The following is a 14,960-nucleotide window of genomic DNA, read 5'->3' as shown; positions in this document are numbered from 1 at the left end:
GTTCACAGGTGCTAATTTTCAACATATAAACGTGCTATATTACAACACATAATTTGTAACTGGGGTCCATGAAAACAATACGAAGGTGAATATCGTATTGCAAATTTTCTAGCACTCTCGCATTTCTTCGAGAAAAAGTTTAAACCACGCGCCTGGTGTACCACACAAGTGACAAAATTTCTCAAACTTCTTGGAACCGCCAACTAAAATCAGAATTCAAAATTCCCAGGAACTACTTTTCAGGTGTGTGGCAAACTCCGCATAGAGATGACCCGCACGTCAGGCAGCTTGATGGGGTATCGGATGGCGGATGCGGGAGAAAGGGGAAGTACCCAGGGAGGGGACAGCGAAGAGGGTCAATCTCAATTTGGAGAGGGGGAGGGAGACCAGTGCTCCACCACATCATCATCATCTTCAAAAACAGATGTAAATACGCTTTTTCGCACTAACGTCTGACAGCTGGTACTTGACTTCATTTCATTATGGCTAATTTGTCTACAATAACAGTAAGTATTTTGAGTAAGATAATTGTTTTAATATTATTTCTCTTATTCGCCGTTTTCCTGTTTTTTTAGTTCCCAGCAATAAAAAATTGACCACTAAACTCTTATCTCAAATTTTGCGTTTTAAATGAAAATTGTGATTGGGGCTCAACTTCCAATAAACAAGTACACGAGACAGGCGAACGAATTAGTTTTCCTAATTGAGCCCAGGCTCAAAGTTGGAGATATTTAAATTTAAAAGAAACGGTACACTGGGCTGCAATTTTCAGCAAACATGCAAAAAGCATTAAAGCTAAAACATAGAAAATGGAACGTGCTAGCTTAGCAAAATTCATTTCAAAGGTCAAAATCAAACAAAAACCTTCTATTCTTAATTCACTGTCGGCTTTTAAAAATTAGATCTTAGCATATATTAAAAACTGTCAGATTATCGCGTTCCCTTAAATTATAAAACTTTTCAGTGCAGTAATACAGTACATTAACTTAATATTGGAAAAAAATAGTTCTAAGTAGTCTTCTAAGTAGCTCTAGTAGTAGTTTAAATAGTTTTAATCTTAAGTAAATAATAAAAGGATTAAAGAAGTCTAGTTTTGGGCTAATTGAGGCAGTTTTACTGTAAAGGAGTAGTTCTACAATTATTTGAAATACGTACTATTGGCGGTGTAATCGAGAACGCGACATTTTTCAGGAAGACCCATTTGCCGGCAGGAATAAGAAAAGTTTACTTCGAAGAACCAGTTCAGAGGGAGTTGCAGAGTCCCCGTCAGTCCAGGGCAATCCAGGGATCACTGTTGATGATACAGATGCCTCGTCACTGAATGGAAACGTCACAAACACCATCACATGCAATGCAAGTTGTAGTCATGTTTCGTTGAGTTTCCTTAAGTTTTGTCTGCTGTTTCCTGGGCATATTGATATGACATATGAGAGAAAATATGGGTGGTAATCTGACTAACCAAATTTATATAAGCTGATTTCGGTCATTCTTCCAAAACTGTTCTCGGACTGCTTACAATAAGTCATTAAGAAAAGGTAGGAACTTCACCCAATTCACCTTTTTGCACCATTTAAAAAAGCAACCTACCCTTTTAAATTGAAGTTTCGCATTGAACAAATTTCCAATTGGTTCACAAACACTTCACCTATCGACATTTGAGTTTCTGCCGTCTCTTCACGCCTATCAAAAATCAAAAAAGAGTTCAACCATTTCCTGTTTCAGCTCAAAATCAAAGATGCGATAGGCCTCCCCTCGGCCAAGGCCAACTTTGTCTTCTGCAATTTTGAGTTCCTGGGGCAGAGCTGGGACACCCCCGTTTCAGTTTTCCAGAAGATAGATCCGGACCAACAGCTCAAAGATTCCGGAAAGGCCTCCAGTGATACTGTGGGAAATGTTAACTTCCAATACGAGCACGTGAGTGAAACCTGGATGCATGATAAACGCCTCGATTTATTGTTCCTAGGCAATATTGGCTGTCAGTATAGAGTTCAATAAAGAATATTAGTCTACCTGAAAGCAAGCTGAAGACGATGAAAATCTTAAAATGAAGTAAAATCTTAGTTTTTGTCTCGATGAGTATGGTCATGGCCAATTATTGTCTCTACGGGTCTTTCTAAAAACGAGTTAAAAACGAGCAAAGTTTCAAAAACGAGCTATAATCTAACTATGGTCAATTATTGTCTGGATAGGTCTGATCGTCGCTGATTTTTGTCCGAAATGTCTGATATCGTTAACGAGCACCTTAACCTGGGTAATGATACAAAACTCTCAATTAATAGCGCTTATTATTGAACACTGTTTGGCAAAATTTCAGATCTCGTCCAGCTCAGATTTCTATTTTTCGAAAGTTTACAATAAATAAGAAAACTATTGTGTTCGTTGATAATTCAAGTACTACACGGTTGGTGTTTCTGTTCAGTTTATATTTAAGCTGTTTTTTGGCGAGCTTATCGATCAACTTGATGGCTACTTTTACTTTAAAACTATCTTTTTATCAGACAAAAGCAAAAATGCGTACAAATGCGTGAAGAAATTTCAAGGGAAGATACGATTTAGGACAAGAAAAATTATTCGATCAAAATTTCCGATATAATGAAAGCAGAGAACAGACTTTTTCTTGAATTCGCAACCCAAGATTTCACAATTGAACAAAATCATTTTCAGAAGTTTTCTCAGTTTTCAGAGAAGTTTTTTAAAAAATTTTGCAGTAGTGTAATTTTTCAGGATATCAACGTTTTTTCCAATGTTATCGCTCTCATTTTTTTAGGTACTTAATAAGTTACTGTTCCTAAATTTCTTAAGTAATTATATAAGAAAACATTTTTTAAATATTGCTATATATGTTTTATGCTTTCTGTGTACAGACCTCAAATAGTTTTCTCAAAATAGTCAGCCCATTTGACCATTTAAACTCTTTTGATGAATGTTTTACAATCGTTAGCCATTATTACTTCTTTTTATGCTGAGAAGTGAAAAAATATATAAACCATCTGAGAAAAAATATAAACCATCTATTCAGCCACAAAAAGAATTGTCCAAAACGAAAGCTGTCAAAAATTGATCTCAATTACATAAATCTTTGTGGCACCCTGAAAATTGAAAAAGAAATTCAGTTACAAAAACTATCTCCAGAAAACTGTTCTCAATCAGATCATTTTTCTTCAAATGAATTCGAAAAACAACAAATGTTATGATTTGTTAACGTCGACCTAATTTACTGAGTAGCACCAGTTAATACTTACAAATCGACAAGCTTAGATTATATTTAGGCGCAGTTTTTTAATCGAACATTTTGATCCGTTCTAACATCAGTTATATGTTAATTCTGGTGCGTGATTATTCTCACTCTAACTGTGAAAAGAGAAAAGAGGAGCAGTTTTTGTCGTGATGTCGTTTCGTTCTTCCTTCAAAGTGATTGCGCTTACAGATGTTTGGGAGAATTTGTGCTCTTCATCCTCTCCTCCATTTGAGTTTTGACGACTATTACCTCAAAAGATTAAATGTTTGCATTGCTTCGTAGTTTCAATTCCGTAAATTAAGCAATTTTTGGAGTTTGACGCTAGTCATTTGCAAAAACATAGAGGATTTTGTAATTCTTCGCATTTTTTTTCTGATTTTTTTTGCAATTTCTCAGAGTATCAATTTGGACTGGCAAGTCTTAGCTGCTATAATATGCGCCAAATTTTTAGTGGTTTGGATTCGAGGTCAATGCACTTATGAATTTTTAATTCTTCACAGTTCTGCTTAAGCTCCATTTTTTGCCTGCTGATCTCTTTTTTGTTTTTGTCTTTGTCGTATTGTAAACAGCTTTTTTTCGCTTGTAATGATTGAAATTGAAAATTACTTGGATTTGATTGGATCCTTCACTTTTAAATGTTTAAGAAATGTTCTGAAGTCAGTGTCAAGTGTAACTTTACTTTTCTTTTCATAATACCAAATTGTTAATAAATCTCCAATGCTTTCTGAAAAACGTAGCTGTTTTAATTTTTTCGCTACATTTTACAGCTTTATACTCATGAATGGTTTATCGAGTTAAAAAGAGAGTTTTACTTAAAAGCATATATGTTGTTATTTGTTTTGGAGGCTTGTAGTGTGGGTTTTCTGGAAAAATTTAATTTGCTGATTTTCTAACGTGTATTTTCTAACGACTTTGACTATAGAAACTCTCTGAACTAAGAAGTTTTCGGAAGATATCTGTTAAGTTTTCCTAAATTGTTTAAATGCGGCTGTTTTGTTTTTGACAGTTGGGAATTCTTCCTTTGATCAAGTCAGCCAGATGGAAATCTCTGTTGTTGCTTAAATGAAAGAGACATATAATATTTTGTATTTTTTCTTCATAAGATCATTGTATCGTTTTAATAATTTTTGCTGTTTTCAAAGTCTTGCGTGAAATTTCTTCAATTTCTACACGCAAGTTGTTCTCCCTCATTTCAACAAAGCTAGTATCTTTGCTTCGGTTAATCTGCCTTTAAGTAGACCTTGCTCAGCAGAAAATTGGTGAACATCGAAATAATTGAGTCTAATATGGACCAAAAACAATGGAAATTTAATCTTTTTTTGTGTTGGTATCATAGCAACACAATTTTGGCAATGATTTTAAAACAATTAGACGCCTTTTATTTGATACCTTTGAAATTTGCCTTATATCTAATACCTTTGAAATTGAAGGTTTCTCAGGTAATTTTTCTTCTGAAAAATCAAATAATGCCTTTTTTCTTTGCGGTTTTGCCGTTTTTCAGCGGCTTACTCAAATAAAAAATGTATAGTGGCAGGGCTGATGTTTTTATTGTATCGTTTCAGATTTGGTAATATGATGCATTAAATGCTTTCAAGTTTTATGCTTTCAAATTCCAGTGCTCACATGATTCAGCGCATGAATCACGAGAGTCTTCTTTTCCCATTAAATGTATGCATAAATGACCTTCAAATGACTGGACAAAAACGTACAAAAGCCGTCTAAGTATATAGCTCCTCTCGCCCTGAAGAGTTAATGGAAAAAAATAATGTAAATAATGAATATTGCTAACGATATCAATGGGAGCGTCCTCTTTTGTCTCAGGAATTCAAACTGACAGTGACGGAGGAGTTCTTCGAGTTCTGTTCAGAGGGCAGTTTGCCAATTGAGATATACGGACACAGAAGGAAGTGCAAAAAGTCCACAGGTGCATTGCCAGAGGGTGAAAGTGATGAGAGTGAAGATGCAGTGGCCAATTTGCATGACTCTATCACTCAGAAGAACAAACACCTCATTGACAGGTTAAACTTAGCATCTTCCATTGGTGTTCCGCAGAACCCCACCTTAGTGAAAGCATAACAACCCCCCCCCCCCCCATTGAACGTCAACATTACTATAAAAAGGGCAAAAAGTCAACTTATCAGAAGGGTGTAGTGTAATACACCATATTATTGAATGGATGGATAGGCTGCGTATTATGGCTTTAAACGTTTTGTCAAAGAACTTTGCAAGTTTTTAACAAATTGGACACTTAAAAGATCATAATCTGAACAAATTCAGTCGCATCCTATCAGCTGATTGAACTCAATTTAAAGGCTCATTACCTGTCAAGCGAAAGTTGCCTGTCAGGGAGCTTAGGGTATAAGGCGAAAACTCGGAAAGAAATTTTTGTAGCCATTAGGCAAAAAATCTGAATTAAGGTTTGGTGGAAATTAGGCGAATACCAATTAAAACACTTAAAAGAGGAACTGCAATATCCGATTGATTATATAAGGTAGTTGAGTGACTATAACAATTGAATTCGTAGCAAAAATTGACCAGCAATCAGAAATCAAAAATATTAAATCTAAAAAGCAATCAAAAAGAAAAAGCAAATAAAATATGAGTTTTTAAATTTCAACGATGTAGTTCAACCTCAATTCCAAAATTTTTTTTTCAACCGGTAGCTTTAAATTATTCACATTAAAGCTATTGATAAGTATTTTGAATTATCACAATTTTGTCCCTGTTGCTTTTTTAAAAACCAAATCAGAGTTTGTGATGCCATTGAGTTGAATAAAAGAGATGCAAAACATAGAAAAAACGATACAATTTGCATGTACTTTAAACAACTCTTTTGCATGTAGAGGTGTCTTTTGGGAACACTTGACAACTTTATAACATCATGTGGATATTGCAGTACCCGTTTTAAGCGTTTTAATTGCTATTCGCTAAATTTCCCCGAAACGTAAGTTTAAAAATGTTAGGTTTATTCTGTATCCGCTATTATCTTGAAGTGGATCCGAGACACATTTGTGTGAATAAGTCTAATTACTTGATCTTAAACATCAAACAGACCTTGATGGATGCCAGCAAGAGAGGCAATTGCGTTTTGGAATGAGATTTTTCAATGCATTTGTTACTGAGTAAAATGAGGGGAATAAATTATATCATCAGACTGAGAACTTTTGCGCGTATTATATCAAAGCTATCGCTAAGATTTTCCGTTCCAAATTCACTATACTTGTCGTTCTTGAGAAATACGCAGACCAATTTCCCCACTAAATATAATTTCGAATGCAGCTCAAAATTAATTGCTTAGCCTAATAATTTTCGTTTTTTGTTTAACTATTTGAATCAGTGACCGCTCGCAGACGTAGAACCTGCCAAAAAAGAGAGCTAGAATTGTTGATTCAAGTTTGTGTTGTTTTTGAATTAAGTATACGATACACAGTTGTCCTTTGCCTTAAATTAACGATATTCAAGATGAATAAAGACTGATCGATTTTGTGTTTTACACAAATTTTTCTGGTGCCGCGACAAAAGCATCAATTGTCGGCATCAATTGTCCGCATCATATTATTGTATAATATCAATTTTGACGCAGTATTATTGTTACTGCATGAACACTCGAAAATACTGCATGGAAAGTAGCGTGCTAAACTGGAATTCCCCTGCTCACCGATAACCTATCCCATATTCTTTTTGTTTGTTGAAAAAACACCAATTTGAAAGTATTAGGACAAAACAGCCAATTTCAACCGTATTGCAGAAAAACTAATGTTATATTTGCTCTAATTTTTATCTCAACAAAGTTTGAAAGTTTGACCAAATCCGAGCATGCTTGAAAAGGAAACTTTGATTGCAAAATGTTTGCTGCCAAGATTTGTGCCAGAAAAAACAGTTATTGGTCAAACTTTCAAGGTTTTGCGAAAAAAAGTTGATTGCATTGGAACTTCTTTAAATTATTTTTTGACAACAAGATTCGAATTTGAGCAGAGCTCATAACAATTATTAGTTAAAAAAGGAAATGGGTGTTATATTAGCTGCCTGTTCATTGTATCATGCCATAAAATCTTTGCCTCAAGCCCTGCAAGACCATTATAAAAAATTTTTTATGCTTTACTGGGTCTGAGTTTTACTGCTAACGCTATGAGAGTACGGAAATCTGCTCAATTTCAGGTGAGTAAATTTTTTCATGACAAAAAGCGCCTAGTTATTCAGCATGATGTAGGGAACAATTCGATTTTACGTCATCGCAGCGAAAGCAATAAGCCTTTAACACCTTTGCAACTTAATACAGTGCTTGAAAAGTATCAGGGGCGCAAAGAAGCTATAGTATATTGTCCCAGAGAAAGAACTCCTGATAATTAGGATCAGCTCAAGCGTATTACTTTAGTTACCGTCCAAACAGTGAAAAAATAAAATGCGTCTAAACCTATTTAGAAAGACACTAGTTTACTTTAGGAAAACAGAGCATTACATCAAAAAACTGTGCTTGAGTTGAAAACACTAACTATAGTGTTAGCACATAAGAACAACGTCCAGTCCGTAATCAAACGCTCCCGACCATAAAAACTTTCTAACTGTCGTCGGAAAAGGCCTCCTACCCGCCTTGAGTTCGAGGAGGCGGAACTCGTTAACATTTTTGACTACCTAAACGTTTCTTAGTCTTGCGTTTTTGTTTGCACCTTTCCGGTTCGACCGCTCAATCAAATCAAACCACAGCTATTCGTGTTTTTTCCGCTGAACCTCTAAGCTCGCATCTTTTTGATCTCAATACACACGGTAAATTGGAGACCTACATAAACCACTTTATCATTAGGCCGCAAGAAAACGATAATAGAAAATTTGTAAATGATAATGCACCCCTTGAAAATAACATCATTCCTAATTAGCAACAACCTCAATACACACCTCCCTCAAAACAAATAAACCTTGGTCTGTCAGAACAATTAAAGGCCCCGAACACAGCACTTTGATGGTCTGCAGTTGCCCCACCAACTGGCCCTGAGATCAATAATGCCAGGGCAGTTGAACCTGGTCAGCCCTTTTTGTTCACAAAAATTGAATCCACTCGCTTATGCTCCGCCAGCACTTAATGAACCACAAGTACACATAAAGTGACCGCCCTTCCCTCCCCGGTCCTTAACCCTATAGCCGCGGAACTACTGTCAATTCAACCCGCATTTCGTTTTGCGCCCCCACCAACACAACCAGCACGCTCATTAAATGTCAATAACCCCGTGGAAAATCCGTTACCGTGCATATGTTTTAGTCAACACCTAAACTATCCAGCGGCCCTAGAGAAGAGGTACATGCCCCTAAGTTGTGTCCTCTCAACACATGCAGCTATCTCTTTCTCTCTCTCTCTCTACAGGATTCAAACGTCTGGCGCTTCCCGTCTGCCGTCCCTGCTAATACAATCCCAGTTGTTGATACATCAGTAAACTTAAGCAACCTATCGCTGGCCCCGTTTTACAGCCCTCATGTCCGTACATCGCTCCGCTCCTCCAAACGTGTGCAAGCAGCAGCAAGATCCCAAAGCAATTTAACATCAGAACTCATGCAACCCAACCTCTGTCACACCAATCGTTCCTCCAACGTATGGAACTACCGTTCCGAACTCCTTGTGTTGGGATGGCCCAATGCATCCCACACCTTCGTTTCCTTCATTGGATTCCGCGGATTCGGTAAAACAGTGGGCGGACGAAATAACTAGTAAGAAGTGGATCCGAGACACTTTTGTGTGAATAAGTCTAATTACTTGATCTTAAACATCAAACAGACCTTGATGGATGCCAGCAAGAGAGGCAATTGCGTTTTAGAATGAGATTTTTCAATGCATTTGTTACTGAGTAAAATGAAGGGAATAAATTATATCATCAGACTGAGAACTTTTGCGCGTATTATATCAAAGCTATCGCTAAGATTTTCCGTTCTAAATTCACTATACTTGTCGTTTTTGAGAAACACGCAGACCAATTTCCCCACTAAATATAATTTCGAATGCAGCTCAAAATTGTTTGCTTCGAATGCAGCTCAAAATTGAATCCACTCGCTTATGCTCCGCCAGCACTTAATGAACCACAAGTACACATAAACGTGACCGCCCTTCCCTCCCCGGTCCTTAACCCTATAGCCGCGCAACTACTGTCAATTCAACCCGCATTTCGTTTTGCGCCCCCACCAACACAACCAGCACGCTCATTAAATGTCAATAACCCCGTGGCAAATCCGTTACCGTGCATATGTTTTAGTCAACACCTAAACTATCCAGCGGCCCTAGAGAAGAGGTACACGCCCCTAAGTTGTGTCTTCTCAACACATGCAGCTATCTCTTTCTCTCTCTCTCTCTACAGGATTCAAACGTCTGGCGCTTCCCGTCTGCCGTCCCTGCTAATACAATCCCAGTTGTTGATACATCAGTAAACTTAAGCAACCTATCGCTGGCCCCGTTTTACAGCCCTCATGTCCGTACATCGCTCCGCTACTCCAAACGTGTGCAAGCAGCAGCAAGATCCCAAAGCAAGTTAACATCAGAACTCATGCAACCCAACCTCTGTCACACCAATCGTTCCTCCAACGTATGGAACTACCGTTCCGAACTCCTTGTGTTGGGATGGCCCAATGCATCCCACACCTTCGTTTCCTTCATTGGATTCCGCGGATTCGGTAAAACAGTGGGCGGACGAAATAACTAGTAAGAAGAATAGTCCACTGCCCGAGTAGAAATTGTCACAGTACAATTGCGATCCCCTGCAGTGGCATCAATGGTTTGGGCAATTCAAGAGCGCCATAGACTCACAGTCTATTGCTGAAGACGTAAAGCTGACATACATAAGAACTCTAGTAATGGGAAAGGCAAAGACCATATCGCAGAGTTTGCATACTGCGGAAAATTGTATAGGATGCACTTAAGACACTTGAACGTAAATTTGACCAACAACAGGCAGTGTTCAGTGCAAATTTAGACAAACACTTTTCCAGCACTAAAGATGCACAATAGTAACAACGCCATAAACTATTCTGCAACCAATTTAAGTCCCGTAGGGGTCTTTAAATCACTATCATACAAAGTTGACCTAAAGAGCGCCTCTTTTCTTAACACTGCAGCGCCAAAATTGCTTACCTGTGTGAAAAAAAACTGAATCATTATTCACAGTCCAAAAACGTTGGTTAAAGTCGATACTCCTTGACTCCGATTATTGGTTGAATTTAAAAGCCAAGGCACATGACTTGATGAAACAAACGTCAATAAATGCAAGAACTGAGGACAACAGAAACTCAGTGACCAAGACCAAAGTATAAGGGCATAAGGCGAAAACTCGGAAAGAAATTTTTGTAGCCATTAGGCAAAAAAACTGAATTAAGGTTTGGTGGAAATTAGGCGAATACCAATTAAAACACCTAAAAGAGGAAATGCAACATCCGATTGATTATATAAGGTAGTTGAGTGACTATAACAATTGAATTCGTAGCAAAAATTGACCAGCAATCAGAAATCAAAAATATTAAATCTAAAAAGCAATCAAAAAGCAATTAAAATATGAGTTTTTTAATTTCAACGATGTAGTTCAACCTCAATTCCATTTTTTTTTTCAACCGGTAGCTTTAAATTATTCACATTAAAGCTATTGACAAGTATTTTGAATTATCACAATTTTGTCCTTGTTGCTTTTTTAAAAACCAAATCAGAGTTTGTGATGCCATTGAGTTGAATAAAAGAGATGCAAAACATAGAAAAAACGATACAATTTGAATGCACTTTAAACAACTCTTTTGCATGTAGAGGTGTCTTTTGGGAACACTTGACAACTTTATAACATCATGTGGATATTGCAGTACCCGTTTTAATCGTTTTAATTGCTATTCGCTAAATTTCCCCAAAACGTAAGTTTAAAAATGTTAGGTTTATTCTGTATCCGCTATTATCTTGAAGTGGATCCGAGACACTTTTGTGTAAATAAGTCTAATTACTTGATCTTAAACATCAAACAGACCTTGATGGATGCCAGCAAGAGAGGCAATTGCGTTTTAGAATGAGATTTTTCAATGCATTTGTTACTGAGTAAAATGAAGGGAATAAATTATATCATCAGACTGAGAACTTTTGCGCGTATTATATCAAAGCTATCGCGAAGATTTTCAGTTCTAAATTCGCTTTACTTGTCGTTTTTGAGAAATACGCAGACCAATTTCCCCACTAAATATAATTTCGAGTGCAGCTCAAAATTGTTTGCTTAGCCTAATAATTTTCGTTTTTTGTTTAACTATTTGAATCAGTGACCGCTCGCAGACGTAGAACCTGCCAAAACAGAAAGCTCAAATTGCTGATTCAAGTTTGTGTTGCTTTTGAATTAAGTATACGATACATAGTTGTCCTTTGCCTTAACTTAACGATATTCAAGATGAATAAAGACTGATCGATTTTGTGTTTTACACAAATTTTTCTGGTGCCGCGACAAAAACATCAATTGTCGGCATCAATTGTCCGCAGCATATTATTGTATAATATCAATTTTGACGCAGTGTTATTGTTTAAAGTCCGTTATTGTTGTATGTAATTGTCTCGTTTTGTCGAAAACACTGCATGAAAATTACTGCATGAACACTCAAAAATACTGCATGAAAATTAGCGTGCTAAACTGGAATTCCCCTGCTCACCCGATAACCTATCCCATATTCTTTTTGTTTGTTGAAAAAACACCAATTTGGAAGTATTTGGACAAAAAAGCCAATTTCAACCGTATTGCACAAAAACTAATGTTATATTTGCTCTAGTTTTTATTTCAACAAAGTTTGAAAGTTTGACCAAATCCGAGCATGTTTGAAAAGGAAACTTTGATTGCAAAATGTTTGCTGCCAAGATTTGTGCCAGAAAAAACAGTTATTGGTCAAACTTTCAAGGTTTTGCGAAAAAAAGTTGATTGCATTGGAACTTCTCTAAATTATTTTTTGACAACAAGATTCGAATTTGAGCAGAGCTCATAACAATTATTAGTTAAAAAAGGAAATGGGTGTTATATTAGCTGCCTGTTCATTGTATCATGCCATAAAATCTTTGCCTCAAGCCCTGCAAGACCATTATAAATAATTATTCATGCTTTACTGGGTCTGAGTTTTACTGCTAACGCTATGAGAGTACGGAAATCTGCTCAATTTCAGATGAGTAAATTTTTTCATGACAAAAAGCGCCTAGTTATTTAGCATGATGTAGTGAACAATTCAATTTTACGTCATCGCAGCGAAAGCAATAAGCCTTTAACACCTTTGCAACTTAATACAGTGCCTGAAAAGTATCAGGGGCGCAAAGAATCTATAGTGTATTGTCCCAGAGAAAGAACTCCTGATAATTAGGATCAACTCAAGCGTAGTACTTTAGTTACCGTCCATACAGTGAAAAAAAATTGTGTCTAAACCTAACTAGAAAGACACTAGTTTACTTTAGGAAAACAGAGCATTACATTAAAAAACTGTGCTTGAGCTGAAAACACTAACTGTAGTGTTAGCACATAAGAACAACGTCCAGTCCGTAATCAAAAGCTCCCGACCATAAAAACTTTCTAACTGTCGTCGGAAAAGGCCTCCTACCCACCTTGAGTTCGGGGAGGCGGAACTCGTTAAAATTTTTGACTACCTAAACGTTTCTTAGTCTCGCGTTTTTGTTTGCACCTTTCCGGTTCGACCGCTCAATCAAATCAAACCACAGCTATTCGTGCTTTTTCCGCTGAACTTCTAAGCTCGCATATTTTTGCTCTCAATACACACGGTAAATTGGAGGCCTACATAATTCACTTTATCTTTAGGCCGCAAGAAAACGATAATAGAAAATTTGTAAATGATAATGCACCCCTTGAAAATAACATCATTCATAATTAGCAACAACCTCAAAACACACCTCCGTCAAAACAAATAAACCTTGGTCTGTCGGAACAATTAAAGACCCCGAACACAGCACTTTGATGGTCTGCAGTTGCCCCACCAACTGGCCCTGAGATCAATAATGCCAGGGCAGTTGAACCTGGTCAGCCCTTTTTGTTCACAAAAATTGAATCCACTCGCTTATGCTCCGCCAGCACTTAATCAACCACAAGTACACATAAACGTGACCGCCCTTCCATCCCCGGTCCTTAACCCTATAGCCGCGCAACTACTGTCAATTCAACCCGCATTTCGTTTTGCGCCCCCACCAACACAACCAGCACGCTCATTAAATGTCAATAACCCCGTGGCAAACAATGCCAATCCGTTACCGTGCATATGTTTTAGTCAACACCTAAACTATCCAGCGGCCCTAGAGAAGAGGTACATGCCCCTAAGTTGTGTCCTTTCAACACATGCAGCTATCTCTTTCTCTCTCTCTCTCTCTCTCTCTCTACAGGATTCAAACGTCTGGCGCTTCCCGTCTGCCGTACCTGCTATTACAATCCCAGTTGTTGATACATCAGTAAATTTAAGCAACGTATCGCTGGCCCCGTTTTACAGCCCTCATGTCCGTACATCGCTCCGCTCCTCCAATCGTGTGCAAGCAGCAGCAAGATCCCAAAGCCATTTAACATCAGAACTCATGCAACCCAACCTCTGTCACACCAATCGTTCCTCCATTGTATGGAGCTACCGTTCCGAACTCCTTGTGTTGGGATGGCCCAAGTCATCCCACGCCTTCGGTTCCTTCATTGGATTCCGCGGATTCGGTAAAACAGTGGAGGGACGAAATAACTAGTAAGAAGAATAGTCCACTGCCCGAGTAGAAATTGTCACAGTACAATTGCGATCCCCTGCAGTGGCATCAATGGTTTGCGCAATTCAAGAGCGCTATAGACTCACAGTCTATTGCTGAAGACGTAAAGCTGACATACATAAGAACTCTAGTAATGGGAAAGGCAAAGACCATATCGCAGAGTTTGCATACTGCGGAAAATTGTATAGGATGCACTTAAGACACTTAAGAACGTAAATTTGACCAACAACAGGCAGTTTTCAGTGCAAATTTAGACAAACACTTTTCCAGCACTAAAGATGCACAATAGTAACAACGCCATAAACTATTCTGCAACCAATTTAAGTCCCGTAGGGGTCTTTAAATCACTATCATACGAAGTTGACCTAAAGAGCGCCTCTTTTCTGAACACTGCAGCGCCAAAATTGCTTACCTGTGTGAAAAAAAACTGAATCACTATTCACAGTCCAAAAACGATGGTTAAAGTCGATTTTCCTTGACTCCGATTATTGGTTGAACTTAAAAACCGAGGCACATGACTTGATGAAACAAACGTCAATAAATGCAAGAACTGAGGACAACACAAACTCAGTGACCAAGACCAAAGTGGCCTCAAAGACATTCGCTGTCAACACACAGCAAAAAGGGGCGTACAAACCGGCTGCAACTGCAACAACATGAGCCTCCACTCGCTACAATTCAGTAAAGGTAATTACCGCATAGGGGAGTGTCGGGTATATAAGGAAAAGTCACCCACTTAGCGAGCAAAGGTAGTGGCCAAAGCAAAACTGTGTTTCTCATGTTTCAGGGAAAAACATATGTTCCAGCAATTCCGAAATCCTTGGAGATGTAGAAAGGATGGAGAGGGTTTGTCCTGGAGAGGGTTTGTCCATCGATCTACCCTTCAGCCAACAACAACTGTAAAAATATGCTGGCACAAGTCCAAGTAAATTTTCAAGTGAGCAATCATCTAGTAAGACCACTACAATTTTATCTGTCAGTAATATAAGAAGCCTCCTTCAG

At 37.8% G+C, this 14,960-nt stretch overlaps 1 protein-coding gene across 1 annotated transcript in view; it reads left to right on the top strand.

Annotated features, from left to right (window-relative positions):
- The window catches only part of LOC142336533 (uncharacterized), a 199,309-nt gene that overhangs the window by 83,692 nt on the left and 100,657 nt on the right, over positions 1-14,960 (top strand). The window contains exons 20-23 of the mRNA XM_075385441.1: positions 244-426; positions 1,192-1,353; positions 1,723-1,914; positions 5,060-5,256. Of these exons, the coding sequence (XP_075241556.1) occupies positions 244-426; positions 1,192-1,353; positions 1,723-1,914; positions 5,060-5,256 (734 nt within the window). The remainder of the gene's footprint in view (positions 1-243; positions 427-1,191; positions 1,354-1,722; positions 1,915-5,059; positions 5,257-14,960) is intronic.

This window comes from Convolutriloba macropyga, chromosome 3 (genome assembly GCF_964194025.1).
Source record: "Convolutriloba macropyga chromosome 3, txConMacr16.3, whole genome shotgun sequence".
In the NCBI taxonomy this organism is placed as follows: Eukaryota; Metazoa; Xenacoelomorpha; order Acoela; family Convolutidae; genus Convolutriloba; species Convolutriloba macropyga.
This window is presented reverse-complemented; position numbering and strand designations above follow the sequence as displayed.